Source organism: Rhinatrema bivittatum, chromosome 5 (assembly GCF_901001135.1).
Source record: "Rhinatrema bivittatum chromosome 5, aRhiBiv1.1, whole genome shotgun sequence".
Classification (NCBI taxonomy): Eukaryota; Metazoa; Chordata; class Amphibia; order Gymnophiona; family Rhinatrematidae; genus Rhinatrema; species Rhinatrema bivittatum.
This window is the reverse complement of record NC_042619.1, coordinates 251,045,848-251,073,656: the sequence shown is the minus strand read 5'-3', so window position 1 is coordinate 251,073,656 and position 27,809 is coordinate 251,045,848. Positions and strand designations below refer to the sequence as shown.

General features: G+C 47.9%; 1 protein-coding gene across 3 annotated transcripts in view; it reads left to right on the top strand.

Annotated features, from left to right (window-relative positions):
• Positions 1-27,809, top strand: part of SLC39A14 (solute carrier family 39 member 14) — a 50,678-nt gene that overhangs the window by 18,351 nt on the left and 4,518 nt on the right. For 2 of the 3 annotated variants that reach the window (XM_029603803.1, XM_029603801.1), the window contains exons 2-8: positions 2,411-2,682; positions 7,926-8,112; positions 9,793-9,962; positions 20,086-20,208; positions 22,482-22,670; positions 25,380-25,587; positions 26,085-26,269. In XM_029603803.1, the coding sequence (XP_029459663.1) occupies positions 2,428-2,682; positions 7,926-8,112; positions 9,793-9,962; positions 20,086-20,208; positions 22,482-22,670; positions 25,380-25,587; positions 26,085-26,269 (1,317 nt within the window). In that variant the 5' untranslated portion in view covers positions 2,411-2,427. Of the gene's footprint in view, positions 1-2,410; positions 2,683-7,925; positions 8,113-8,424; positions 8,595-9,792; positions 9,963-20,085; positions 20,209-22,481; positions 22,671-25,379; positions 25,588-26,084; positions 26,270-27,809 lie in introns of all 3 variants that reach the window. The other variant, XM_029603802.1, reaches the window with a different exon arrangement.

The window sequence follows — 27,809 nt, the reverse complement described above, 5'->3', positions numbered from 1 at the left end:
CAATCGCTGATTAGCATCTCAATCAAGGGATCCATGCCGCGCCCTCCAAGACACACACCACACCCAGCCACACCAGCCGTGCACCACGTATTACCTTGTGCCCCTCCGTCATTACACTGTGCCCCAAAATCCTGCATAGCCAGATGATATGTTAAACCAACATTGGTATCTCGCCCTCTCCCCTATATTCCCTGTGCGTCCCACAGCCTTGTGCCCTTGGCATATCTGCGTAGGCAATAGAGGGCATGATCGATCATGGAGCCTGCCCCCCCCCCCCTCCAAAAACCCAGCATGCCTAGAAACAGTTAAAGTGTAAACATGTAATAAACCTCTGATTAACTTTTAAAATTGAATGTGTTGGAACCACTCCATCCTGGATGCTCTCCAGACCGTATACCAAGATAACCAGTTCGAAACCGCCGTTGCAAAATTCATCCCTTTCCTTTATCTTGGTCTAGAATTCCTGCAGAGCCTTTTTCCTCCATTTCGGATCCTCTGCCATCTGGGAGTGTCCACCGGGGCAGATGATGAAGGTTGCATTCCTGACACCACAATTTTCACTGCGAGTCCTGCATCCTTTAAAATGCCCGCTGCTTCCTCGGTGGTCTTGGCCTTCATTGTCGTTCCTTTGATGGTGATTGCGATGTCAAAGGGGAAAAGCCAGCGGTATCTGAGACCTCTTCTCAAAACTGTGGTGATTTCCTTAAATTCCATCCTCTTTTTCAAAGTTAGAGGGGAAAGGTCTGCATATTTCTGAATGTTGTGGGATTTCCAGTCCCATGAGGGTTGTTTCCTGGTTACTTGATATATTTTTTCTTTCATGGAATATCTAGCAAAGCATACGATAATGTCCCTTGATTTGCCGTTCGTCTTGGGACCTAGCGATCTATGGGCTCGCTCCAGCTCTATATCTGAGACTAGAGCAGATTCTGCGTTAGTGTTATGCTGCTGCAAAAGAAAGGTGCATACTTTCTGTATAGTTGCCCCACAGTCTGCGTATGACTCCGTTTCTGGTATACCTCGAAAGCGCAGGTTGCTGCGTCTACTTCTGTTTTCCAAATCTTCCTATTTCGCAATAATATCCTCTGAGTCAGTTGTCACACGTGAGACTGATTTCTGCAGATTTTCTAGCTTTATGGATTGCGCATCTTAAGCGCATGTCACAATCATCCACCCATCTCCCTATATCAGCCATGGCCTCTTTTAAAAGTTCCATGGATGATAGAAGTTCTTGCTTGTGATCTCTCATTTCTTGTCTGATATCCCCAAACCAATGACGGAATTCGTCCCGTGTGGGGAGGTCAGTGACTTGCGCCGTAGTTCCCCCCGATTCACTCTCTCTCCCTCAGGTGCCAGCCACTTGAGGCCGGGGCTTCATAAACTCCGACGGGCCCATCTTCAGGGCTGGGGGTTTTCGCGAACACAAACTGCTTAAAATCTGGCCCTCTTTTCTTTTGGGCCATCTTGGGTGGTTCACTTACTGGAATTTCGAGGTTATGAAGCTTTTTATCGTTTTTTTATGCACGCTGTCGGCTGTTGCTAGGCTCGGGGAAGGCAGGAGCCATGCGGCCATCTTGCTCTGCGGCAAGAGCGCCCCCACAATCTCATCTTTCATTGTATGAGCATGAGATTCCCGTGTCAGTTCACCTGTAATTGACATGTCTCATAATATGTTCAAAGCTGGTGTAAATCTATTACAAATATTAGTTATTTTATTACAAAAGAAAATAGAAAATTCTTTGCACCGACTGAGCATAAGAAGAGAATTACCTTGTGTTTTGGTACTCTGAGTCTCACCAACTAAATGAGTAACTGTTTGAAATAGCTCACAAGCCTTGTTCCCAGAAGTTTGTATTCTGTGTTTGTAGTATTTCCATCTTACCTCATTAATTTTGGCGCAATAAAAGCTCATATGCTTATAATAAGCAGAAGGAGAAGGATATTTTTGCCAGTGATGCTCAAGACCGTGCAGGGTTCTCGTGGCCTCTATTAGAACAGAATTAAACCAAGGTGCTGATCTAGGACGCTGCTGGCGTACTGGCTTTAATGGGGCTAATAAATCCGTGACATTTTGAATTGTTGTGTGCCATGCCTCCACCATAGAATAGAGATCAAACACCCTGGGGACGAACAATATCCTTAAACTGATTGGGCCCAGTGTGACCGCACTTCATCTCAGCAGACTGAGTGAACGAAAGCGGACCATTCTTGGGGACAAGCCTCAAATTACAGACAATTAGATAATGGTTTGTGCACTTCTGCCCCTCTCTCAGATCCAGTTGCTTGCAAGGTAGTAGTCTGTGCAGCTGTGCCCCCTCCCCTGTAGAACACTTCCAGAGGTGCTAGAGTCTCTGTAGCACGCTTTTTTTTCTTTTCAGCATGCTGAAGTAACTGAATTCTCTTGTTTCAGAGCTTTTATTGGGCACCATGCGTCTCTGTGCTGGAATCGTGCTGCTCCTGTCCTTGATGGCTTCCTGTGATGTGCTTCCTAGAGTAAGTGGCTCAGAGCCGGCACTGCCTCCCATCACTGCAGCCTCCTTCCTGCAGGATCTCCTGCAGCGCTATGGTGAGAATGAGACACTGTCTTTACAGCAGCTGAAGACCCTACTGAATCACCTTGATGTAGGAGTTGGACGCAGAAATCGGTCCATGCCGGAGATAGAGATGAGGAACCTCTCCCGGGTAAGAGGCATTCCGTGCTATGCTTTCCACTTCGTACAAATTAGTGAGGAGGAGATGACCTAAGGCAGGATGTGATCCGGGTTTCCAGACTTTTATACCCTGAATAGTACTATGTTATTGTGGTGTTATGTGTGGCGGCTTGCGGGATGTCCCTGCAAGCTGCTGCACTCACCCTGATGCTGCCAGACACCCTGGGCCCCCCTCCACGGCAAACACTACTGTCCAGGCGGCAGGACGTCCCCAGAATCGCCACCTTCAGCGTGTCCCCCCTAGGTGTACATCTGCCCGATGTCCCTGCATTTAAAGGGCCTGCAGCAGGAAAAGGCTGTGGTGCCCCTTAATGATGTCACTGCTGCAGCCCTATAAAGGGGCCTTCCGATGCCTCTGTCTTGCTTCAGCAACATGTCTCCTACATAGTGTGTGTTGCTGCTTCTTCCATTCCTGTTTCCTGTTTCCTGTTCCTTGCCTTGTCTCTCCAGCCAACCCTGCCTCATCACATCCAGTCTCCTCAGTCTGCCTGCCAATTCTTCCATGTCAGTCCTCCCTGCCTTCTCCTTGTCTTCCTTTTGGACTGACCACTGGATCTGACCCCCCTTGCCTGGTCTCTGACTATTTTGATTGCTGCCTGCCTCTGACTCTTGCCTGGCCCTTGCCTTCTGTCTGCGCTAGCCCTCAAGAGACCATTGCATAAGTCTTGCCGGCCTCCAGAACTCAAGGGTTCAACCTGAGGGGGAAGGGGCTGGTATAAGTGAAATCCTCAGCCAGTCTCTTGCCAGAGGGTCTACGGGATTTGCCGCAAAGGCTTCACCAACCTCACCACAGCCACAAGGGTTCACAATGCTTACATGTGGGGCCCTGGCTTGTGTTTTCAGAGATGGGGAGCACTAATCACAAGGGATGGGGTAAGGTTCTAACTTTAGAACCCAGACGGGTTGACTTCTAATGTTCTATTGACATGGAGACCCTAAAGTAGAACTGCAGGCTGAAACCCTGAATAGATCGGCATAGACCCATTATTTTTGATATGTGGGAGGATTAAATTAATTCTACTTGGGCAATGGTCATTACATCATCATGTCCCTAATGGGAACAAATGTCAAGGTGTTAGATACCCCCCCCCCCCTATTGTACAGAATCTTGGTCTCCGCTAAAAGGACAAGTCCATCTTTGACTCATGGCTGAGATCCTGCACTTTTATCTATATTCTGTTTTTTGGCACTTCAAAGCAGATTGCATGCAGGTATTTCCCTATCCCCAAAGGGCTTATAGACTAAGGGCCTAATTCATTAACCCTTAGTGAATCAGGTACTATGGAATGGAGAGTGGAGTAACTTGCCCAGGGTTACAAGGGGCAGCAGTGGGATTTGAACTCTGGTTTCCCTGGCTCATAGCCCACTGCCCTAACCATTAGGCTATTCCTCCTCTTGGATCTTAGCTGAAGGCAACAGTCCAGTTTATTTGATCTGAAGAGAAACACACTAACAAGCACTGTTGGGTAAAGATATTATCTTTCATAGTGAAAATTGAAGTGTGCAGGCTTGCTGTTCTCAGAGGTTGAAGACTCCAACATTAGACTATTTATTTATTTTAAAGTTTTTATATACTGTGACTTGGGCAGGATTCTGACCGTCTAAGCGGTTTACAATTAAACATACATAATAAAACAAATAAAACATAGCATATATTACATATACAACGTTAACAAGCAGCAGAAGTCCATTGAGGGAGCAAAAATGGTTCTTTAAGATTCAACTAATTTTATAAGCCAAGGTAAAAAGATAGGTTTATAGGGATTTTTTTAAACTCTTTCTTATTGGCTGTCAAACGAAGTTCCTCTGGAATAAAGTTCCAAAGGATGGGTCCTGCAACAGAGAATGCTCGTTTGCGTGTTAACGCTAAACTTGCTGTTTTTATGTATGGAACTTCCAGGATACATTTGTCCATTGATCGAAGTTGTCTTGTTGGTTTGTAAATTCGTAATAATGAGCAGAGCCAAACTGAGTTAGTGTTAGAAAGAAGATTGTGAATTATTATTAAAATCTTGTATGTAATGCAGTAAGATATGGGGAGCCAGTGGAGATGTTGTAAAACTGGAGTAATGTGGTTTTTTCGTGTTAAATTAAATAAAATCCGGGCCAACCCCCCTGGGAGTTATTGTCTAACTACAAATTAGATAATCCTACCACCTGCTGGAGACAGAAAATACTGAGAGAATGCAGGTGGCTGTTGGGTCAGAGGTGGACCCTTGGGCTGAGGTGGGGTTGACGCAACCCGTAGGTAGGGACCTACGGGTCCCCACCGTTGGCAGGTGAAGTGGGCTGAAGGTAGAGGCCGCTGGAGCTTCACTTATACCAGCCCTTGTTCCCCGCGGGTTGAGCCTTTGGGTGCCGGGGCCAGCAGGACTTAGGTGGGCCTCGAGATTGGTTTGTGAAGTAAGGTGGTTCAGCCCAGAGACAGCAATCAATAGGTGGCGTAGTCCTACCCTGGACTGGGTTCGGTACAGGAACTCTGCCGCCAATGGAATGGAAGGTAACTGGAGGCGCTTAAGCAAAGAAAGGCCGAAGCCTTGTAAGTCCCCGTCCTGGGGATAGGCCAGAGGAGGCGTCACTGACAGGCTGGGATCAGGGCTGGCGGCAAGCAAAGGTCGTGGCAAGCAATGTAGAATTCTGGACACAGTAATCTTTAGCATGGTCAATCAAGGCAGTGGTCAGGGCACGGAGAAGGCAGGCGTGGTCAATCAAGGCAATGGGGCACGGAGAAGGCAGGCATAATCAAACGAAGCAGAGGTCCGGGGTTGGAGATAGGCTGAAGAGTAGTCAAACAAAGCAGTCGAAATCCAGAGTCAGTCCAAAACATAGACAGGGCAGGAATGAGGAAGACAGGAACTGGGGAACCACAGGAGTCAGGAATACGAAGTAGAGATGATTCTCAATCAGCAACGAGTACTCGGAGACCTGTTGCAAAGGCAATGCTATGGAGCGAGGCCTGAACCTATATACACTGAAGAGTCTGATGTCAGCATCCGGGGCTACAGCCAGGTTCCCTCCGCAAGCCCTTTAAAAGAATCAGCAATGTGCGCGCATGCGCCTAGGGAGGGGTGCTGCGCCGATGGCGGCGTCTCTCCGCGGGCCAGGCGGAGAGGCCCAATGAGCAGGGGCATCTTGGCTGGCAACACTGGGGATCATGGCAGAGCCAGAGGTGGCCCGAGGTTGGAGCTGGAGGCCCACCGCTGCCAGTGAAGAGGAACCAGGAGCTGGAGTCCTTGCAAGAAGGTGAGAGGGCCGCGCCGCGGGTCTGCCGCAGGCAGCACACGTAACAGTGGCACATTAACTTAAGTACCAAACGTACAATAACGTTTTTGTTCTCTGTCTCCATCTGCTGGTCGGGGAGAAAACTCATCCATCCGGACTGATCTGGTGGACGATAAGGAATAAGGATTTGTTTCCTTACTGAAAGCAAATGGGCAGGTACTTTTAATTTTAATCAAAATACAGGGCATTCCTTATAACAAGGGAATGCTGACGTCCCTATTCTGGATGCTGGCAGAGCCTGCATTATGCTGCAGAACATGGTCTGTCTGTGAAATTCGCTCCTGCATGTGGTTCTTCCACAGACCCCTGGCTTCTGCTGAGGCCCTTCCCATAGCTTAGTAGAGTAGGGCTGAGCAAGGGGTCAGTGGCCCTTCTTTGTCTTGGATCCTGATCTGAGATCTTTCCTCTTCCTCCACCTCTGAGCGGATCTAGAGCCTTCCTGTCTGCAGGGAAGTGTTTATTTCTTTGGGCTGACTTGGCATGTTCTTGAGGGTCGATTCCCCTTTACATAACTTGCAAAAAAAAAAGCCAGGCCGTGACAGGGATCTGCCTTAGCTCTGAGAGGCAGGAGGATTGGGGCTCTTTCTTCTGTGGTGCAGGACAGAGTTTTGGACAGAGAGGGAGGAGAGATCAAAGCATGTCAGCCAGTCTTCACATGCCACGAGTGCAGCAGAGCCATTCCTGCGCTGTATGGAAGTGCTGCTGTGCATGTGGGGAACGCAGATTTAGTAAGTCTTACAGTATAAAATCCATTAGGACTCAGCCATGTCAGCGTCGGAGTTCAAATGCATGCTAATCAGCTTATAAATATCCTAAACAATGCTAATCAAATAACGCAGCTTGACAAAAAATTCCCAAGTTGTGTTATTTGATCTGAAGTTAATTACAACTTAAGAGTTGTAGCTAACTTCCCCCAGGGAGCCTCAGGAAGTTAACTCATGACCCATGACCCAGTGTCTTAAAGGGGCTGTAATCACTGCCTCTCCAAAAAGTACTGAAAAACCCTGGAGGTTTGCATAAAGCCCATGTTCACCCCCCTCCACTGTCCCTGGAGGTAGCCCGTTTTCAAAATAAAGGAAAAAATACATTTTTTATATCACCCTAGGCTCTGCCCTCTGCTTCCTCAACTCCTTCCCTTCAAAAACAAAAAAAAATCTGGTCTCCAGGAGCCAGGACCCCCAGCCCCCTCTCCATACTCACATTATCACCCTGGTGGTCCAGTGGGGACAAAGCATGGTCCCTAAGCTCCAGGCCCAGCGGCCACCATTTTTCAAAATGGCAGCGCCTGGTCTTTGTCCCTCTCACGTGATACAGCCGTGGGCTAGTGTGGAGGCTGCAGTGTCTGGGGGCCGGATGCTTTGATAAAGGGGAGGGGTTGGGGCCTGGCACCAATATTAAACATTTATTTTGACAACAGGCCACCTTCAGGAGTGGCGGGGATTGGGGGGGGGGGTTTGGGACAGGGGGATCTATACAGACCTCTGGCATTTTTCAGCACGTTAAGCAGTGGTGGGCCCTGCAGTTCCTGTTTCGCCATCGTGCGATCTTTGGGGAGCATTCGCTTCTGTGGTATTTTGCTAAATGTAGCCGATGAAATTTTGATCAATTAGATTTAGCCAAATTAGGTTCAGCTGCAAATTTCCCTAAATGCGACCAGTTAAACTTAAGCAGTTGCCAGCTTCTCAGAGCGGCTGTTTGAAACTTGGACTGCTCAGTGATGGGTGGTCAAGGGCTGGCTATAGTGAATGGCATCAGCCCTCAAAGAACCTGATTTTACCCTTGAATGCTTCAGCAGCCCAAGGCTGCTTTTTCAGCCTTAGCAAATGGCGTCATTTCTGCATTGTTCTCTTGGTATCGGGCCTCGCGTGCTGGTGGAGAGCTCGTGGCGCTTCATTCCCTCATCCCCCCCCCTTTTCCCTTGTCCCTCTGCAGTGCTTCAGCTCCCTGGAGATCTTCACGCTGCACAACCTGAGCGAGAGCTCCCACGTGGATGCCACTGTTTTCCAACACCTCTGTCCCACGGTCCTGCAGCAGCTGGAGTCCGGGGCCTGTCTGTTGGCAAATCGGGAGGCCGAGGAGAATGAGCAGACGGAGGAAGGGAAGCCTAATGCCATGGAAGGTGAAGGGGGGAGAGGGCAGCTCTGACAGCGGGAAGGCGGGGGTGGGGGTGGGGCACTGCTGAAGATTGGGGGGTGCTGGGGCAGTGTCACTGAAGGCCAGCAGCTGATGTACGGAGCTAGAAATGATGTACTTGGGAGGGGGGGACGACAGTCATGCGCAGGCATTCGTGGGACGTGATGCACAGTGGGGCCACTCGTGTGTACCTGCATCGGGGGACTGGCGCCAGGCCAGCCAGTCGTAGGTGGTGGTATGCGGCACTTCACAGCCCTCTTGTGCCTGGCTCTTGATGCCATTTCTTCTTGTTCTGCAGTGTGGGGTTTTGGGTTCCTCACTGTCTCGGTGATAAACCTGAGCTCCCTCCTTGGAGTCCTCATCGTGCCTTTCACCAAGAAGGGGTTTTTCAGCCGGGTGCTGACATTTTTCATCGCCTTGTCCATCGGAACGCTCTTCTCTAACGCCCTCTTCCAACTCATCCCGGAGGTGCAGTAACTATCGACTGGGGTCAGGGGTCTCGGCCCAGAGATGATCTGGTTTCTGCCCTTCTGCTTTCTCTCTCCAGGCACTTTGGCGATCCGTCAGAGCTTCGGGAGTGAGGCCCTAGCACCGCCACCCTCCCTCTCATTCCTCTGTCCGTATACCTGCGCTGAGTAGGGACCTCATGCTCCTGAGGCTCTGATGGGTGATGCCTACCCCCCACTGTATCTCTAATTTTAGTAAGTTTCACAGTTCTGGAGGTATGAAAATATCTCTGCAAAGACATTTTTATTTTAGTTTCTGGTGACAGCAACTGCCCCAGCACTCCTGCTGTCTGTGTCTCTCAGCAGACCTGTCCCTCTGCCTGTTCCTCTCACCATGCAAGTCCCTCTCCCCTCATGCACTTTGTCTCTCTCTCGCTCTTGCTCTCTGCTTGTCACCAGGGTCCCTTAATGCCTCTGTCTGCTGTCTCGCCACCTGCTATCAGCAGAACACAGACTCTTGTAACAGAGCAGACTTTGTACTCCTGCTTTTGGGCAAAGGGTATTATCGGCTCCAGAACTGTATCTTTGTTAATTTTTTTTTTGTTTTTTTAGCAGTGATAATATGAAGGGAATGAAAACTGCTCTGGAAAGATTATACTGCTCTCCCCGCTCTGTGTTGGCTGCGGGTATGGGGGGATGGCAGTGTATGACCCTGTAATATTGTCTCATTGAAATCCCTCTGCAGGAACTAGGGTTGCGGCACAGCTGTGAACTTTGACACGCTCATCTGTGGGGGGGGGGGGGGGGGTGCCCCTCTTTGAATGATACAGGGATGACTTGTGCGCCCCTGAGCACCACAAGAGGGAGGAGGGGGGGGGAGGTTGTTAGCATTGCAGTCCTAGTATAACCTTCCCAGGCATCCTCATGTTAAAAACCGCTCTCCCTGCAGCCGTGCCCAGCACAAGTTCCTGCAGGGTCTCGTACATGGAAATGAGCTTTCAATGTCTCATCTGTGCAAACAAATTTTTAAAATTTGGGATGAAGGGGAAAAAAAAAAAATCACTAACCAATATGTTCTCTGTTCTCTCTTTTCTCTCTGTCTGTGGTTTTGGGCCTTGCCTCTTCACTTCTCGGGGAATGACGATTGGAACCGTTCCTTTTGCTGTGGACATTGTTGGGGGGGGCGGGAATGGGGGGGATGGGGGCGTGGGCGAATGCAGTGTGGGGTTACGGCATGCTCTGCGTTACCATCATCTCGCTCTGCTCCCTGGTCGGGGCTGGCGTTGTCCCCTTTATGAAGAAAACCTTTTACAAACGTCTGCTGCTCTACTTCATAGCCCTGGCGATTGGAACGCTGTACTCCAACGCTCTCTTCCAGCTTATCCCAGAGGTATGGAGCCGCTTTGCCCACGTCGGAGCTCGTTACCCCGGCGCGCTTACATGTGTGGCTGTGCTGTCTCTGTGTGTCTGCACCTCTGCATGTACATGTCTGAGAGCCTAGGGGTGCATAGACCCAGAGTCCTTAGTACTGTGCTGAGCTGAGCTGTGCAGGAGTACTCGCCTCTCCTGCACAGTCTCACCTCTCCCCCAGGAGACAGGTTTGGGGGGGGGGGGGTCGTTTCAGGCAGGGAATGCACCTTCCACAGCAGCAGTACAGCCCTGAAGCAAAAATGCATTTCCTAGCCTGGAAGGGGAAGAGAAGAGGGATGGGTGCTGCTGGTGATCGCTGCCGACGTGTTGTCACAAGTCCTGCACAGCAGAAATCTTCTGTAGTTACCATAACTCAGGGTCACACAAAGAACAGGCAGGAGAGATCCTGTGCATCAAAGAGCAGCTATATAGGAAGCGAAAAGCTGGGAGCCGCCTCCTGCACGCCAGAAATCCTGCCCGGGGAAGGAGCCGTGATGACCCAGCACTGTACCATGTGTGACGGCATCAGTCTGTGACTCGTACACAGCTGTAGGTTTGCAAACCCCTATTCTGTTCTCACACCAAATCCAAATGTAGATTAACCCAAGGTGTGTGTGTCTGTGTGATCTTGCACCATTTCACTAAAGAAAGACCGAGATAATTTGCTATACAGACATTTCACCTGGTATTGTGGGGACACAGGAGGCAGAGAGGTACGGAATATTAAGTAAATGCACACACATACACATACATACTGCTTCACGGGCACACTCATGCTCTCTCTCTCACATACTCACTTGTGCTCAGCTGTCGCAGACATTCACCTGCACATTGTATTTCACACATGCACACACTTCTGGACCCAGACATACTGACACTCTGTCTCTCACGTAAACACTTTCTCACACAATCTCATTTGCATTTTTGTCTCACATATGCGCTGTATGTCTCACACACTCATTTGGGCTCTTTCTTCACACATAACATACACACACTGTCTCACACACACATTCTCACTCTAAGGGAGCAACTTTCACAATGCTGCGAAGTCCCTGAGTACTTTTTAGCTGCGGTCTTTGCATCAGTTTTCAAAGGAAAAGACTCTTTGTACTTTTTCTTTGACAGCTGCCGAAGGAGACATGCGCCTCCTTTTTCTGCAGATAGTTTTTACAACCAAAACTCTGTGCGTAGATTTGTAAATCCAAAACTTTGCACATAGTTTTCTCCCAGAATCCAACCCCGTGCCATGAAGGCTTCCACTACAGTGTGGGTAAAAATGCACATTTGATGAAACTACGTGCATATCTCTCCCTACATACTAGGGGGGAGGGAGCAGTATTCAGACTGGCAATATATGCAAGTAAAATATTTTCTACCCATGTAAATGCCTTTGAAAATTACCCCTTATCTCATACAGATACACTCACTCGCACTGTGTCTCACACGTGCATATTCTCTGTCTTAAGTACTATCTCACTCGTGCTGTTTCTCACACGCACCATTTCACTCACCCTCTCTCTAATTTGCTTTTTCTATCTCACACAAATTTACTCAAGCTCTCTTTGGCTCCGACATGTGTGATTATTCTATCCCAAATAAATTTACTTTCTGTCTCAGACCCATTAATTCACTTGCATACTGGCTCACTTGCACTGTTTTTACTCTCACACACACACACACACAGTGTCGCACAAGCTACTTTCCTCCTGCACTCTCTCACACTCTATTTCACTCGCACGCTTTGTCATGCTCACACTGTTGTCTCACACACAAACACACACACACAGACACACTATCTTACTTGAACTCTCTGTCTCGCACATACTGGATCACTCACTCTGTTTCACACACACACACTGGCTCATCCACTATTATTTTACACACACACTATCTCACTCGCACTCTGGTATACACTGGCTCTCTCACACTGTTGTCTCACACACACTATCTCATTCGCATTCTCTGTCTCGCTCACACTGGCTTACTTGCACTGTTGTCTCTCAAACACACACACTACTCTGTCTCACACACACACTATATCATATTCCCTGTACGTACCCAGATCAGTCCAGACTCCTGGGTTTTATCTCCCTGCCAGCAGATGGAAACAGAGAAAGTTTCACTGACACTGTACGTAACCCAGTGTGCCACCTGCAGTGCCTCAGTATTTCTCTGTCTCCAGCAGATGGTAAATGGTGTTAAAAGCTGCAGTCTGGAGTATATTAAAAAAAAAAAAGAAGAAAAGAGAAGATAGATCTACAGTTCCTCCCAGAAGGTTGTTAGGTCCTGGTGGGGCCATCCCCCCCCTGGTTTGAGGTGGAGAAGCAGGGGGTTGGTGACTCTTGATGGCAGCTCGTTCTGAGATTCTGTGGGGGCGTATATCTGGTGATCCAGATCACTCATCCCCCACGAGGCAGTGTTGGTTCCGCTGGCAACTCTGCATTTCGGGGTCCCATCTGAGCAGGGAAATATTGAATTTCTGTTCCGGGACTGTTTGTAGCAGTGGATGTAGTTTTAAAGCTTGTTTTAAAAGAAAAAAGCAAACAAGGACGAACGAAGGCAGTGGAATCGTTGTGCTGGTCACTCGGGGCCTTGATCGCTGCTTCAGAACTGATCACCAGGGGTTTCCTGAGGTTGAGGTAAATGGGGTGGTGATAGTGGCACACTGCTCAGACTGTGTGGCAATGGCGTGAGGCAGACGGTGCCATTCATGCGCACATTTGCAATCGCGGCTAAATTCAGACGGCTTGTATTCTGTGCATGCCTGGTGGGGAAGGCACTCTGGGGGAGCACAGCGCTCATGGGTGATGGAGTCTAGCGCTGAGGCTTTCCTCATCAGTGCAGGAACGGCAGCCATTTTCGGTTCCCTAGCAGTGTTGGCAGGAGAGGCAGGGAAATCCCCTCAACTATCACTGGTGGGTCTCTGTTCCACAGAGGTGCAGATAGGCCTTGCGCCAAGGAAGTCTCTGGTTCTGGTAGAGGTTTTCTGCCAGTTTTAATTTGCTTATGTGCAAAGCTTGTTTAGTGGGACAGGCAGCAGGGGATGCTGGCTCTCTGCACCATTCTCGAGGGATTTTCAGCCGTCAAGAGGTCTGAGCTGTTGAGAAGCTCTTCAGGCCTTTGATGATTTTCAGTTCAGGATGTTGAAAGGATCCGGACCTAAATGCACTGAAGGTGCAGACAGGATTTGCTTAGCCATCTGGTAGGCTGTGGCGGCGATTCTTTTCCTATGTGTGTAGGCGTGTGCGCATATTCTCGCTGTGTGGTGGTTGCATGCGTGAAGATCTATGTGCATGAGGCTGTGGCCTAGATTTGTGCAAGTACATCTGTGGCCGAGACTTAAATGCATATTTGCTCAGGTACTTGGGCACGGATTTGCAGAGGGTCTTGGGCACATAAGACTGCTTCCTAGAATGGAGCACATATTTGCGAGGGTTCTTGTGCGCATAAGTCTGCGACCTAAACTTGAGTACGTATTTGTGCGGGTACTTGTGCACATATAATGACAACCTAGTCTTGAGTGTGTATTTGCATGCGTACGCCTGGGTGGCAGTGTGTGCGCAGGACGCCTCCTAGAGCCAAAGTTCAGGAGAGTTAGGTGCCAGGGATGAACCGGTCCAAGCACCTTGCTATCTGTGAGGCTTGCAATCTGAGAGCAATTCAGTCCTCATTCTCTCTCCATCTGTGTCAGTGCTGTTTAGATGCTCAAAACGATTTAACTACTACAGCTTTTGCCCCTGTTGGGGCATCCCCTCGGCCTATGGTGTCTCTGGAGGGGAATGGAGTAGAAGGCGAGGCAACAGTCAGTTCTTCTCTTCCCTTGTTCCCAATGGCAGAAGCTTTCCCGAGAGATAAAGATTGGAGAGAGCAAGGTTGGACCTATTGGCTCTGGTATAGATCCATCCTCCTCCTCCTAGGTGGAATGTTTCCAGGAGCTAGAGATCTTTCTGCAGGGGCGCCCAGTGAAGGCGAAGCAACCTACTATGTAGGGATCACTTGCTTGGGCCTCCCACTTGTCAGTCACGGTGGGCAAATGCCACAGGGAGGCTGTCCTTGGTAATGTTCAAGGGGTTGTGGATCGTGAGACATTGGAGGATTCCAATGGGGAATTAGCTTTCTCACCTCTAGAAGAGGGAGAAATTACATCTGATTGAGAGCCGCATTGGACTCTGCTCAGATTTCTTTCCTTGATGTCTTGTTGAGTTTGTTGGCTCAGACCCTGAACACGCTTAGGGATGGATTTTAAAACAATGCGCGTTCGCGTACTTTTGTTGGCGCACCAGTCGCAAACAAAAGTACGCTGGATTTTAGTAGATACGCGCGTAGCCGCACGTATCTGCTAAAATCCAGGATCGGCGCGTGCAAGGCTGCCGATTTTGGGCAGCCGGCGCGCGCCGAGCCGTGCAGCCTGCCTCCATTCCCTCCGAGGCCGCTCCGAAATCGGAGCGGCCTCGGAGGGAACTCTCTTTCGCCCTCCCCTCACCTTCCCCTCCCTTCCTCTACCTAACCCACCCCCCCCCCCTACCTTTGTCCACGGATTTATGCCTCCCGGAGGGAGATGTAAATCCATGCACGCCAGCGGGCCGCTGGCGCGCCGAGACACAACCCGGGGGCGGTTCCGGAGGGCGTGGCCACGCCCCCGGACCGCCCCTGGCTGAAACCACGCCCCCGAAATGCTGCGTCCCGCCCCCAAAACGCCGCATCGATCGGCCCCGCCCCCGAAACACCCTGGACACGCTCCCGTCAAAAAACCCCGGGACTTACGCGAGTCCCGGGGCTCTGCGCGCGCCGGCAGGCCTATGGAAAATAGGCACGCAAGGCCCTGCTCGCGTAAATCCGGGCGGATTTACGCGAGCAGGGCTTTTAAAATCCACCCCTTAGTGTGGCCAGAGGTCAATTTAAGTTAAGTATCCTGTTTCTTTTTTTCTCCATATTCAATTCAAGAATTAATTGGTCTTTAGTGGAATGCCCTGGAGGCAAGTTTACAAAGGTGGGAGACCGATTTTCCTATATTCCATCTATTTTGTGGTTCTGAAAAAAAAAAAAAAAAAGGAAGGGACGTTTCGACCAATATTGGATTTAAAGAAGTAAAATGTGGCTCTCAAGGTTTCCTGTTTCTGCATGGAGACTCTGAGGTCCAACTGTGAGGTCCATCATAGCGGTGTACGCAAGGGAGAGTTTTTGGTATCCCTCGACTTTAGAGATGTGAATCGGAACCGGAATCGGTTCTGATTCCGGTTCCAATTCACATCATGAATTTTTTTTCGTGCGGCCCGATCGGGTTTTTTTTTATCGGCTGCGCCCGAGCTGATAAACAAAAAACCGACCCCGACCCTTCAAAACAGCTCCCTTAGCTTCCCCCCCCCCCCAAAAAAAAAAGGTTTTAAATTACCTGGTGGTCCAGTGATGGTCCCGGGAGCGATCTCCCGCTTTCGGGCCATCGGCTGCCACTAATAAAAATGGCGCAGATGGCCCTTTGCCCTTACCATGTGACAGGGTATCCATGCCATTGGCCGGCCCTTGTCACATGGTAGGAACACTGGATGGCCGGCGCCATTTTTAAAAATGGCGCCAGCCATTTCAGGTCAGGCAGCTCACTTCTGTCTCGTGGCTTTACTTCTGAGAAGAGGTTACTGAGACAGAGGGGATATTCTGAAGCAGTTATTTCCACGTTATTGCAGGCTAGGCGACCTTCTGCATCCTTGGCGTATGTGCGAATTTGGAGAGTCTTCAAATCCTGGTTTGATGTTGTCGGAGTGCAGCCTCAGCTTGTTCAGTCTACGGTGTCGTATATTTTGTCTTTTCTACAGGAAGGTTCTGGTCAATGGTCTGGCCTTTAACTCTCTGAGAGTCCGAGTAGTGACATTGGGTTGTCTCTGGTGTAAGGTGCAAGGATACATCCAAGGAGGCTGGATTGATTTGGGTACGTACAGGGAAAGAAAAATTTGATTCTTACCTGCTATGTTTCATTCCTGTAGTACCACAGATCAGTCCAGAGACCTGCCTATTTATTGGGGGCGAAGAGTCCATTGTTTGTACTGTTGCTTTGTATATAGTGCGGAGTTGTTGGAGGTTTTCAGTGCTGATCGCTTATGTTAAATTTGGGAAACAAGTTTTCCATTGACTTTTTGGGAAACTTCACCTTCCTCCGGCCCGAAGGAGGGGAGGGTGTTTGCTTAGAAGTTTATGGTGGTGGTTGTTATCTTGGCTTGGGTACAGGTCAATACTGAGGGACTGCAGGTGGCATACTGGATTATGTACAGTGTTAGTGAAACTTCCTCTGTCTCCATCTGCTGGCAGGGAGGCAAAACTCGGGAATCTGGACTGATCTGTGGTACAACAGGAATGAAAATTAGTATGTAAGAACCAATTTTCCATTCTCTGTCACACTCTGTGTTTCACTCGTGCTCTTTCACACACACTAGCTCACTCGTGCTCTTTATCTCATATTCACACTGTCTTACTCTTGCTCTCTGTCTCTCTTACACATACATGTGCTTTCTGTTTCATACACAGACTTACTTATCCTGTCTCTCTCTCTCGCACACACACACAGTCTCACTTGTGCTTTCTGTCTCACACACATGCTGACTCACTTATGCTATCACACGCACACGCTGTCTTACTCGCTCCATTTCACATACACACTGTCCTGCACTCTCACACACACGCTGTCTCAGTTGTGCTGTCTCTTACCCACACAGACACTCACTCTGTCTTACACACAGACAGTCTCACTTGCAATCTCTGTCTCACATATACACATATGCTGTCTCACTTATAGTGTCTGTTCCACACACACACAGTCGTACACTTTCTCACTCACTCTCTATCTCACACTCATACACTGTCCTGTGCTCTTACACACTTGCTGTTTTACTCCGCTGTCTTTCATGCACACACACATATACTGTCTCACTCATGATATTTGCCTCTCACACATACATATATACTGTCTCACTCATGCTCTCTGTGCGCCCCACACAGACACACACATCTCATTTACTATCTCTGTCTTGCACAGACACAGTGTCTTGTGCTCCCACACACGTCTCACTCACACACACACTCTGTCTCACACACACATGCTCTCTCATGCTTTGTTACACACACGCTGTCTTATTAATATGCTGTTTCACACACACACACGGTGTCTTACACACACACTTTCAGTTGCGGTCTCTGTCTCCCACCACACTTTCTCATTTGCGATCTGTCGCTTACACATATATGTTGTTTTACTTGTGATCTCTTTCACACATACACACATGCTGTATCCCTCATGCTGTCTTTCACACACACTCCCTTGCACTGCCTCATGTGCTCTATCTCACATACACACACACACACACACTATCTCTCTTAGTGTTTGGGTAATTGCCAGGTTCTTGTGGCCTGGTTTTGGCCTCTGTTGGAAACAGGATGCTGGGCTTGATGGACCCTTGGTCTGACCCAGCATGGCAATTTCTTATGTTCTTATGTCTCACACGCACATTGTCTCATGATATCTGTCTCTCTCACACATATGCTGTTTTACACACGCTGTCTCACTTGTGATCTCTGTCGCACACACACTTTTTCATGTGTGATCTCTGTCTCAACATACGCTGTCTCATTCATGATCTTTGTCTCTGACACATACATGGTTGTCTCATGCAAGCCGTTTCACACATACACTATCTTGCACCTTCTCTTTTACACACCCACACTGTCTCACTTGTGCTCTGTCTCTCATACACACACACTGTCTCATTCACATTCTCTCATACACTGTTTCACTTGCGCTCTGTCTCACATCCTCACACTGTATCACTTGTGGTCTCTGCCTCACACATGCACACACGGTCTCACTCGCACAGTCTATCTCGCATAATACACACGGTCTTACTCATGTTCTTTATCTCTCTCATACAGTCTCACTCACACTTTATCTCTTACACTGACATGCTGTCTCACACACCCTGTCTCACTCACACTGTGCCTTTCATGTACACACACACATGCGTACATGCTGTCTCACTCACAATCTGTCTCAAACACTCCCATTGTCTCACAAATGCTCTCTCTCTCACACACACACACAATCTCATGCATGCTATCACACTTACACTCACTCGTGCTCACTATCTTACACAGTGTCTCACTCTTGCAGTCTGTCTCACCCTCACACACTGTCTCACTTGCTCTCTGACACACATGCTGTCTCACTCACACTGTTTCACAGTCTCACTTGTGCTTCTCACATATTCTGTCATACACTCTATCTTTCTCACACACACACACGCACTGTCTCAGTCACAATCTGTCTCAAATGTACATGCTTTTTTTCTCACTTGTGATTTTTATCTCTCTCACGCACATACTCTCTCTTACACATACATACATACACACTGTCTCATAATCTCTCTTACACATGCTGTCTTACACTTGCGCTGTCTCTCACATATACATGCCATCTCGCTTACACACAGTCTCACTTGTGCTCTCTGTCTCAAACACTTATCTCATTCTTATTTTCTAGTCACAAAGATGCACTGTAAAACACACACAGTCTCGTTCACGTTCTCTATCTCACACTATTTTGCGCTCTTTGTTTCTCTCATACACATATATATGCACTTTAATGCACACACACAGTTTTGTGATCTGTCTCTTACACATGCCGTTTCTCAGACATTCACACTGTTTCACTCACACTGTCTCTTACACACATGCTGTCTCATTCCCTCTGTCACGTGCTGGCTCACTCGTGCTCTCTGTCTCTCTCACACATCTACAAACACAGTCTCACTCGCTCTTTCTGTCTCACACACATGGTATCTCACTCTCTCTATATCACATACACACGTGCACACACACAGAGTCTCACTCATGCTGTATCTCACCACACTGGTCTGACTCAAGCTCTATTTCTCATAAACACAGTGCTGTCTCACTTGCGCTCTGTTGCTCACACACACATACCATCTCTCACACAAATACACTGAATCACTCGTGATCTGTCTCACACACACACACACACTGTCTCACTCATGATCTTTGTCTCACCCATATAAACATGCTTTCTCACTCACACTCTATCACACATTCTGTATCACGCTGTCTCACACACACAGATACATATGCTCTCTGTCTCATACTCACACATACATTTTCTCTCTAATGATCTCTCTTACACACATGCATATACACTGTCTCATTTGTGCTCTCTGTTTCACTTGTGCTGTGCCTCACACACACACAATCTCACTTGCTCTTTCTGTCATACATACACATTGTCTCACTCGTGATCTGTCACACACATGCGCTGTCTCACTCTGTTTCTCTCTCATGCACACACACTCTGTTTCTCACATACATACACACTGTCTCACTTGTGCTCTCTGTCTGACTTGCACTCTTTGTAGTACATACACACACTGGCTCACTCGCGCTCTCTGTCTCACATATTCACGCGCTCTGGAGGTAATTTTAAAAGGAGTTACACGTATAAATGTAACACTATTGTAGGAATTTTAAAAAGTCATTTATGCATGTAAAGTGCACTTACATGTGAATATCCTATGGACAATTCATTGACATATTGTAACAATTTTCAAAAGCCCACTTACATGGGTAAAGTGCATTTAAATGTGTAAAACCCAATTTCAAGCATTGTAAATGTTCTTTAAAATCAGATGCTTTGTCTCACAATCACTGTGTCTCACACAAATTTACTCGATCACTCTCTCTCACTCACACTTTTCGACTTTTATACATTCACTCACTCTCTTTCTGCCTTAGACACATACACACTATTTCACTTATGCACTGTCTCATACATATTCACTTGCTCTCACACACACTAGCTCTCTCTGTGACTCTCACACACACAATCTTCAACTATCTCACTCGCACTGTCATCCACATTCACTCATGCTTTCACATACACACACACACATTATCTCTCACACTGTCTCATGCTGTCTCTGTCTTTTTCACTTATGTGTTCTCTGTCCTACACACACACAGTTTCTCTCTCATAACACATTATTGTGGGAACATGGAAATTGTGTGTGAGAGGTCCTAGTGGATTTCACTCTTCCTCTTTGGCTCCTTCACAGGCCTTTGGATTTAACCCTCGTGAGGATTATTACATCTCTAAATCTGCTGTGGTGTTTGGGGGCTTCTACCTCTTCTTTTTTACTGAGAAAGTACTGAAGATGCTTCTAAAACAAAAGAATCAGGTGAGGTGCCTTGATTCTGCTGACTGGAAGAGACCTCAGGTAGGGGGAAGGAACCTGGCTTGTCAGGGGCTTGGGATGCAGTGAAGGTGGACTGCACCTTGGCCAGAGTGAATAGTTGGAGGCCAGCAGTGTGTATCTTGTTGATGCCTCCCATCAACTCCTGCCCTGGCCTCGACTGATCAGTAATGGTTAGATCTATGCAGATTGTGCAGTTCTCTGCTCCTGGCAGCTTCCTCCATTGGAAGAGGTCCTTATTTATTTATTTCCAAATTTATAAATCACTTTTTCTGTTAAAGGGACAAAGTGCTGCACAAATACATTTTTAAGACAATTTAAACACAAAAGATACACAATTTTACATTAAAAATATTAGGAAAGATCCATTATAAAACATTAGGTAGTCATTTTCCAATCTTAATTCTATAAGGAGGTCCATATTCAGTCATTGGTCGGATTGCAAAGTTAGTCGAATCAATTTATCCGGCTAACTTTGGAGGGATATTCAGTAATACAGCCGCATTATTGAATAAAGATGGCTATCTTAAAGATAGCCAGATAACTTTATTTGGCTAACTTTAGGACAGCTTTAAGGCAAGACCAGAGTTAGCTGAATATGTTTTCTGGCTAACTCTGAATATCAGAGTTAGGCAGATAACTTATAGGCCGATACAGTACCCACATTTGGACGCACATTTTCGACGAGCTAGCTTTACCCCTTATTCAGTAAGGGGTAATAGTGCGTCGAAAACATGCGTCCAACCCCCCAAGACTAATAGTGCCCGCAACATGCAAATGCATGTTGATGGCCCTATTAGGTATTCCCACGCGATTCAGTAAGTAAAATGTGCAGCCAAGCCGCACATTTTACTTTAAGAAATTAGCACCTACCCAAAGGTAAACGTTAATTTCTGCTGGCGCCGGGGAAGTGCACAGAAAAGCAGTAAAAACTGCTTTTTCCGTGCACCCTCCGACTTAATATCATGGCGATATTAAGTCGGAGGTCCCAAAAGTTAAAAAAAGTTAAATATTAAAAAAAAAAAAGTAAAATGGGCCCGTGGCTCGCAGGTTGAAAACCGGACGCTCAATTTTGCCGGTTTCCGAACCCGTGGCTGTCAGCAGGTTTGAGAACCGACGCCGGCAAAATTGAGCGTCGGCTGTCAAACCCGCTGACAGCCGCCGCTCCTGTCCAAAAAGAGGTGCTAGGGACGCACAATTTACTGAATTGCGCGCACAGGAGAGCGGGCGCTCGCCCGCTCTCCCATGATTTTTACTGTATCGGCCCGTTAGCTGGCTAACCTAACTCCTCCCAGAAACACCTCTGGAACGCCTCTAAGTTACCTGGCTAAATGTTAGCTGGATAATGAGATATCCAGCTAAGGTTTAGCCAGATAAGTGAGGAAAATATTAAAAAGTCGCCATTTAACTGGATAACTTCTGATTTATCCAGCTAAATGCTTCTGAATATAGATTTCTGGAAGGCTATTCCGTATTAGTGGGCCTGCACAAACAAAATCTCTCTGTTTAATCTCTGTGAGGCCAATGTTTAGCTGCTGTCTGACTGGCTAACTTGACCAAGATATTTAGCAGCATGGCCACGCCCCTGAATATATTTGACTGTCTTATAAGTTTATCCAGCTAATTATAGGATAGTCAAATAGCTGTCCTAGACATATCTGGCTAAGTAAGCCAGACAATGCTAAAATTTGGCACTTATATGGCTTAGGTTAGGTGGATAAGTAGCTCCGCCCCAGAACGCCCATCCTGCCCCCTTCTTTATCTGACTGTTTAGCTGGATACGTAGCTATCTAAGTGGCAGCCGCTCAGTGCAGTCGAAACCTAACCAGCTAAGATTTGCTATCAGCGCCTGTTAGTCTAAACATAAGAATGTGAAGCAGGGCCCGCTGTGAGAGGAGCGCAGCAAATGATTTGGATGATGATAGCAGATGTTATTCAAGTGAGAGGATGGAGCAGAAATGTGCAGAGAGCCAAAGACTAAACAAAGTAATTTAAAATCGGTTCTGTATATGACCAGTACCTGTTGGATCCTGACATTAATGCTTCTTTCCCAGCCCCAAAGTAGGGACTCCCCTCTATGATAAGTTGATGCTTAGTAGCCACTGGGTTGAGGGGTGACTAGGTGACCTCTTATCTCCTGCATGCTTTGTCAAGAGGAAGTGCAAACTCTTCCTGTCATGAAGTTTGTTTCCTGCTGTAGATGGGGTGCATGTGCCCAGATCATGGGACCTACTTTCTCTGTCGACTTCCACTTGCAGCACCAGCATGGCCACAGTCATTACAGGCCAGGGGGCCTTGTCTCCAGGAAAGACCAGGAGGAGGGCGTAACAGAGAAACTGCAGAATGGGGATCTAGATCAAATGATCCCTCCTACCAGGAACAGTGAGATGGAGAACAAGATCCCTACAGGGGACCAGAAAGTGGTGGTAGGATCTCTGTCTCTGCAGGTGAGCACAGACCCCGGAGTCAGAACATCTGACCAGCAAGAATGTGGGGAAATCTCAGTACTGGAATAGGAGGATGTGCTGCAGAGAACAGGTGCATTGGCAGAGCAGTGTGTGAGGGGTCTCAGGACTGGAATAGGAGGATGTGCTGCAGAGAACAGGTGCATTGGCAGAGCAGTGTGTGAGGGGACTCAGGACTGGAATAGGAGGATGTGCTGCAGAGAACAGGTGCATTGGCAGAGCAGTGTGTGAGGGGTCTCAGGACTGGAATAGGAGGATGTGCTGCAGAGAACAGGTGCATTGGCAGAGCAGTGTGTGAGGGGACTCAGGACTGGAATAGGAGGATGTGCTGCAGAGAACAGGTGCATTGGCAGAGCTGTGTGGGGGGTCTCAGTACTGGAATAGGAGGATGTGCTGCAGAGAACAGGTGCATTGGCAGAGCAGTGTGTGAGGGGACTCAGGACTGGAATAGGAGGATGTGCTGCAGAGAACAGGTGCATTGGCAGAGCTGTGTGTGAGGGGTCTCAGGACTGGAATAGGAGGATGTGCTGCAGAGAACAGGTGCATTGGCAGAGCAGTGTGTGAGGGGACTCAGGACTGGAATAGGAGGATGTGCTGCAGAGAACAGGTGCATTGGCAGAGCTGTGTGGGGGGTCTCAGTACTGGAATAGGAGGATGTGCTGCAGAGAACAGGTGCATTGGCAGAGCTGTGTGGGGGTCTCAGTACTGGAATAGGAGGATGTGCTGCAGAGAACAGGTGCATTGGCAGAGCTGTGTGGGGGGTCTCAGTACTGGAATAGGAGGATGTGCTGCAGAGAACAGGTGCATTGGCAGAGCTGTGTGGGGGGTCTCAGGACTGGAATAGGAGGATGTGCTGCAGAGAACAGGTGCATTGGCAGAGCAGTGTGTGAGGGGACTCAGGACTGGAATAGGAGGATGTGCTGCAGAGAACAGGTGCATTGGCAGAGCTGTGTGGGGGGTCTCAGTACTGGAATAGGAGGATGTGCTGCAGAGAACAGGTGCATTGGCAGGGCAGTGTGTGAGGGGTCTTGGTACTGGATTAGCAGGGAGTGTTGCAGGGCAGGAGAGAAGTGCGTTGGCAGAGATGCATTTGGGGCATCTTAATAGCGGAAGAGCCGAGGATGCTGCAAGGTAGGTGTGAGGTACAATGGCAGAGCTGTGAGGGGTGATATAATGCTAGATTAGTAGGGATTGCTATGGTGTAGGTAGGGATTAGATACTTTGGCAGAGCTGTGTTTTGGGAGTGGAATAGCAGGGCACAAGTGAGGTTCACTAGCAAAGCTATGTGTGTGGAGATCTCAATCTTGAAGTATTTATTATTTATTTATTTATGTAGGCATTTTATATACCATCGTTCCATGTATAGATCACAACAGTTTACAAGATGACATTCATAGTTATAAAGATAAACAAAAACAGAGCGCATGGTTACAATGTTGGTATTCATATGTAGGTAGTAATTTCCATGAATCTAGAGAGGGTTTCTGGGGCAAATGAAATTATGAGAAGTGCATAATGCTAAGATTGTTGGTAATGACAAATAAAATGGTAGTTTTCACATCTTAGTCTGTGGGCTGTTTGAAAACCATGCATTCTCTCATTTGATTTATTTTTCATGCTGTGATTATCATTTGTCTTTCTTGGCTTTTGTAGATTCGTATATTCTGAGTTTGAAGTTAAATTATAAGCGTTTATGAATAGCCATGTTTTCAATTCACTTTTCAATTTCTTTCTGTCTGGTAAGATGCGTAGAGTTTCCGGTAGAGAATTCCAGAGCTTTGTACCCACTATGGAGAATACTCGATCTCTTATTTGCGTCAAATGTGTGTTCCGTATAGTGGCAATATTCAGGAGTCTTTTATTTTGGGATCTTAGTGTTCGTTTAGGGTTGTAGGGCTGGAGTGTCACTCCTAACAGTCCAGTGTTATTGGAATGAACGATATTGAATATTATCGTTATTACTTTACAGTATATTCTGGATTGTACTGGTAACCAGTGCAGTGCCACCAGCGAGGGTGTAATGTGATCATATTTCCTGGATCCCCTTGTTAATTTTGCTGTGGCATTCTGTAATAGTTGTAGGGGTTTCAAGTGACTTGCTGGAAAGCCTTAGAAGAAAGAAGTTACAGTAGATTGTAGTACTGTACGAAAGTCCGTCAAGGTCAATAGCAGTTTTAACCTTTGTAGTATACCCAGCTTAGCGTACCCTGTCTTAATCAATTTCTCAATGTGAGGTTCTCATCTAGCTGTTCAGCTAAATCATGAACTTGATTGGAGGGATTAATTTGAAAGTTGCCCAAATCTAAGGCAGGTAGTTTAACTATCGATGGGTTTCTACTCAGCCAAGTGATTTCTGTCTTTTTAGGGTTTAGTGTCAGTTTGAATTGCGAGAGTTCTTGTTGAATTGTTTTCATATAAGTAGATAGTATCGCTATGGTATTTTCGAATGATCTGCAGAGTGGTATGAAGAACTGTAGGTCATCTGCATACAAGAAGAAATGTATTTCTAGATTGGGAGCATGTAAATATTGAACAGTGGTGCTTTGAGGGACACCGGTCTCACATGAAATTCAGCAGGACATAAGTGAGGTGCATTGGCAGAGCCATGCGTGCAGCCTCAATATGGGATGCTGTAGGGCAGGAGTGAAATGCATTGGCAGATGTATGTGAGGTTCTAATATGTCCCATTAGGACTTGCAGGGTTCGCAGAGCGCTTGCTTTTGGCTAAAGGGAACGCGTTACTCTGACATCGGCACTCTGGCCTGGATGATCACCCTCAGTGATGGGCTCCATAACTTCATTGATGGGCTGGCAATTGGCGCATCCTTCACGGTATCAGTCTTCCAAGGAATCAGCACTTCCATTGCCATCCTGTGCGAGGAGTTCCCACATGAGCTGGGTATGTGGGAATGTGGGCACCAGTGCTGGAAAGAGGGTGTGGTGTTTAATACAGTGGAGGTGTATGGCTGGGTTGTGCGTAATATATCAGATAGCTGTGGGTGTGTCTGGCTTTATTGGATGATGGAGCTGTATATGGGTTGGGTATAGGGAGGTGTGTGACACATGGGATGGGGAGGGGAGTGTGTGTGTGTGTGTGTGTGTGTGTGGTACATGGGATGGGGGAGGGGTATGGGTGTGTGGTACATGAGATATCACAGGGAGAGGAGAGAGAGATAGCAGAGCCTGTGAAATATATGGTGCTCCATCTCTCTGCCTGCCTGTCCCCTTTACTCTCTCTACTTTCCCTTCCCAACTCTCTCTGCTTACCCTTCCCATTCCCCCTCCTCTCGCATGTCTTCTCTGCATCCCAGTTCCACTCTCCTGTCTCCACTTTCTGCTCTCCCTGGTCCCCACTTCCCTGATCTGTGTCTCTTCTCTCCCCTTTCCTGTCTCCAGGTGACTTTGTCATCCTACTGAATGCAGGAATGAGTATCCAGCAGGCCCTGTTCTTTAACTTCATCTCTGCATGTTGCTGCTATTTGGGACTGGCCTTCGGCATCCTTGCTGGTAGCCATTTCTCTGCCAACTGGATCTTTGCCCTGGCAGGAGGCATGTTCCTCTACATAGCACTGGCAGACATGGTAAGTTTTACTGACCTGTGCAGCCCTGAGATGCTTTATACTAGGGCTCACAGGAGGCACTAGGAATGCATTTCTTCGTTATTTTAGATGCTTTGAGCCACAAATACTGAGATGCCTAGAAACTCTGTACACAGTGCAGATATAGAGCAGTGATCATTATTTATAAAACACCATCAGCATTCACAGTGCTGTAGAGTTACAGAGTTACAGAGCAGTGATTATTTATAAAGCACCATCAGTGTCATTGTACAGAGCTCTGTACGCTGATGGTGCTTTATAAATAACAATCACTTCTCTGAAACTGCACTGCGTACAGAGTTTCTGGGAAGAATTCCTTTAGATATCTCCATATTTGTTGCTCAGACTGTCAAGCATTTAAAATAAGAAATGTCTATTGCCAGCCTTTTACATACTGTATATTCAATATAAAAGGCTTGTGTCAGTTACACTGTTTTGTCTGTCTGTGGCCACCAGGTGGTGCCTGGAACAGTGGAAGGTGCAATGTGCAAAGACAATGTGCTCTGTCTGGAAAGCACCATCACAAACACACACAGGCACGCACAAATGCACACATAGGCAGACACCTGCAGTTACACCCATGCACACAGGCACAGGTACCTACACACATGGACAGACTCGCACATCAAGGCAGAGACACACACTCCCAGGGGCACATGCACATACACACACACACACATGCTGGCATACATATACACACAGGTACATGCCCCTGCATCCACACCCACATGCACAGACATGCACACACAGGCTGTTATTGATCAGACAACCCAAGCAACACATGGTAATGTTCATTAATATGCTGTGCTTGTGAAGCCCTGTCTTTCACACTCCCATACACTGAGACAGGTAGGCATGGGCATATAGATACACACAAGCTCACACAAGCATGCATGCAAGTGTGCAGAAGTGCACTGTTAAGGTCGTGGACCCTTGGACCGGTTGGGACAGTAGATGGTGTGCTATGGAAGACCACAGCAAGCGTCCCAGCCGGGAGGCAGCTCGGAAGAGACTCAGAGGAGGCTTCACCACTGGAAGTCCAAGGTCCCCCCAGGAGGAGCCCGTAGGGACCCGGACCTCTTGGACTTAGGTGGAGTCCAATGCGACCAAGGACCCAGGCAGTGATTGAAGAGATGGACGAGGACTGGACCCAGGTAGATGAAGAGTCTTCACCCTCGGAAGCCTGCGGCTCCCCCGGGAGGAGCCCGTGAGAGCCCGAGCCGCTGGGACTTAGGAGAATCCTCTGGGCAAGCACGTACCGGATACGAGAGGAGAGGAAGAAGCCGAAGTCGGAGTCCAGGAGCTAAGCCGGGTCGGGAGCCAGGAGTCAACGATCCACACCAAAGCCAGGGGCGAAGCAGAGGACAGAGTAGTGGATGGAGCCGGGTCAGAAGTCAATACAAGCCAGGAACAGAAGCCGAAGATGAAGTCGTGGAACGGAGCCAGGTCAGAAGCCAAGAGTCAGACGTTGATACCAAAACCAAGGGGCGGAAGCAGGAGACAAGTTCAGGAAGCAAGCCAG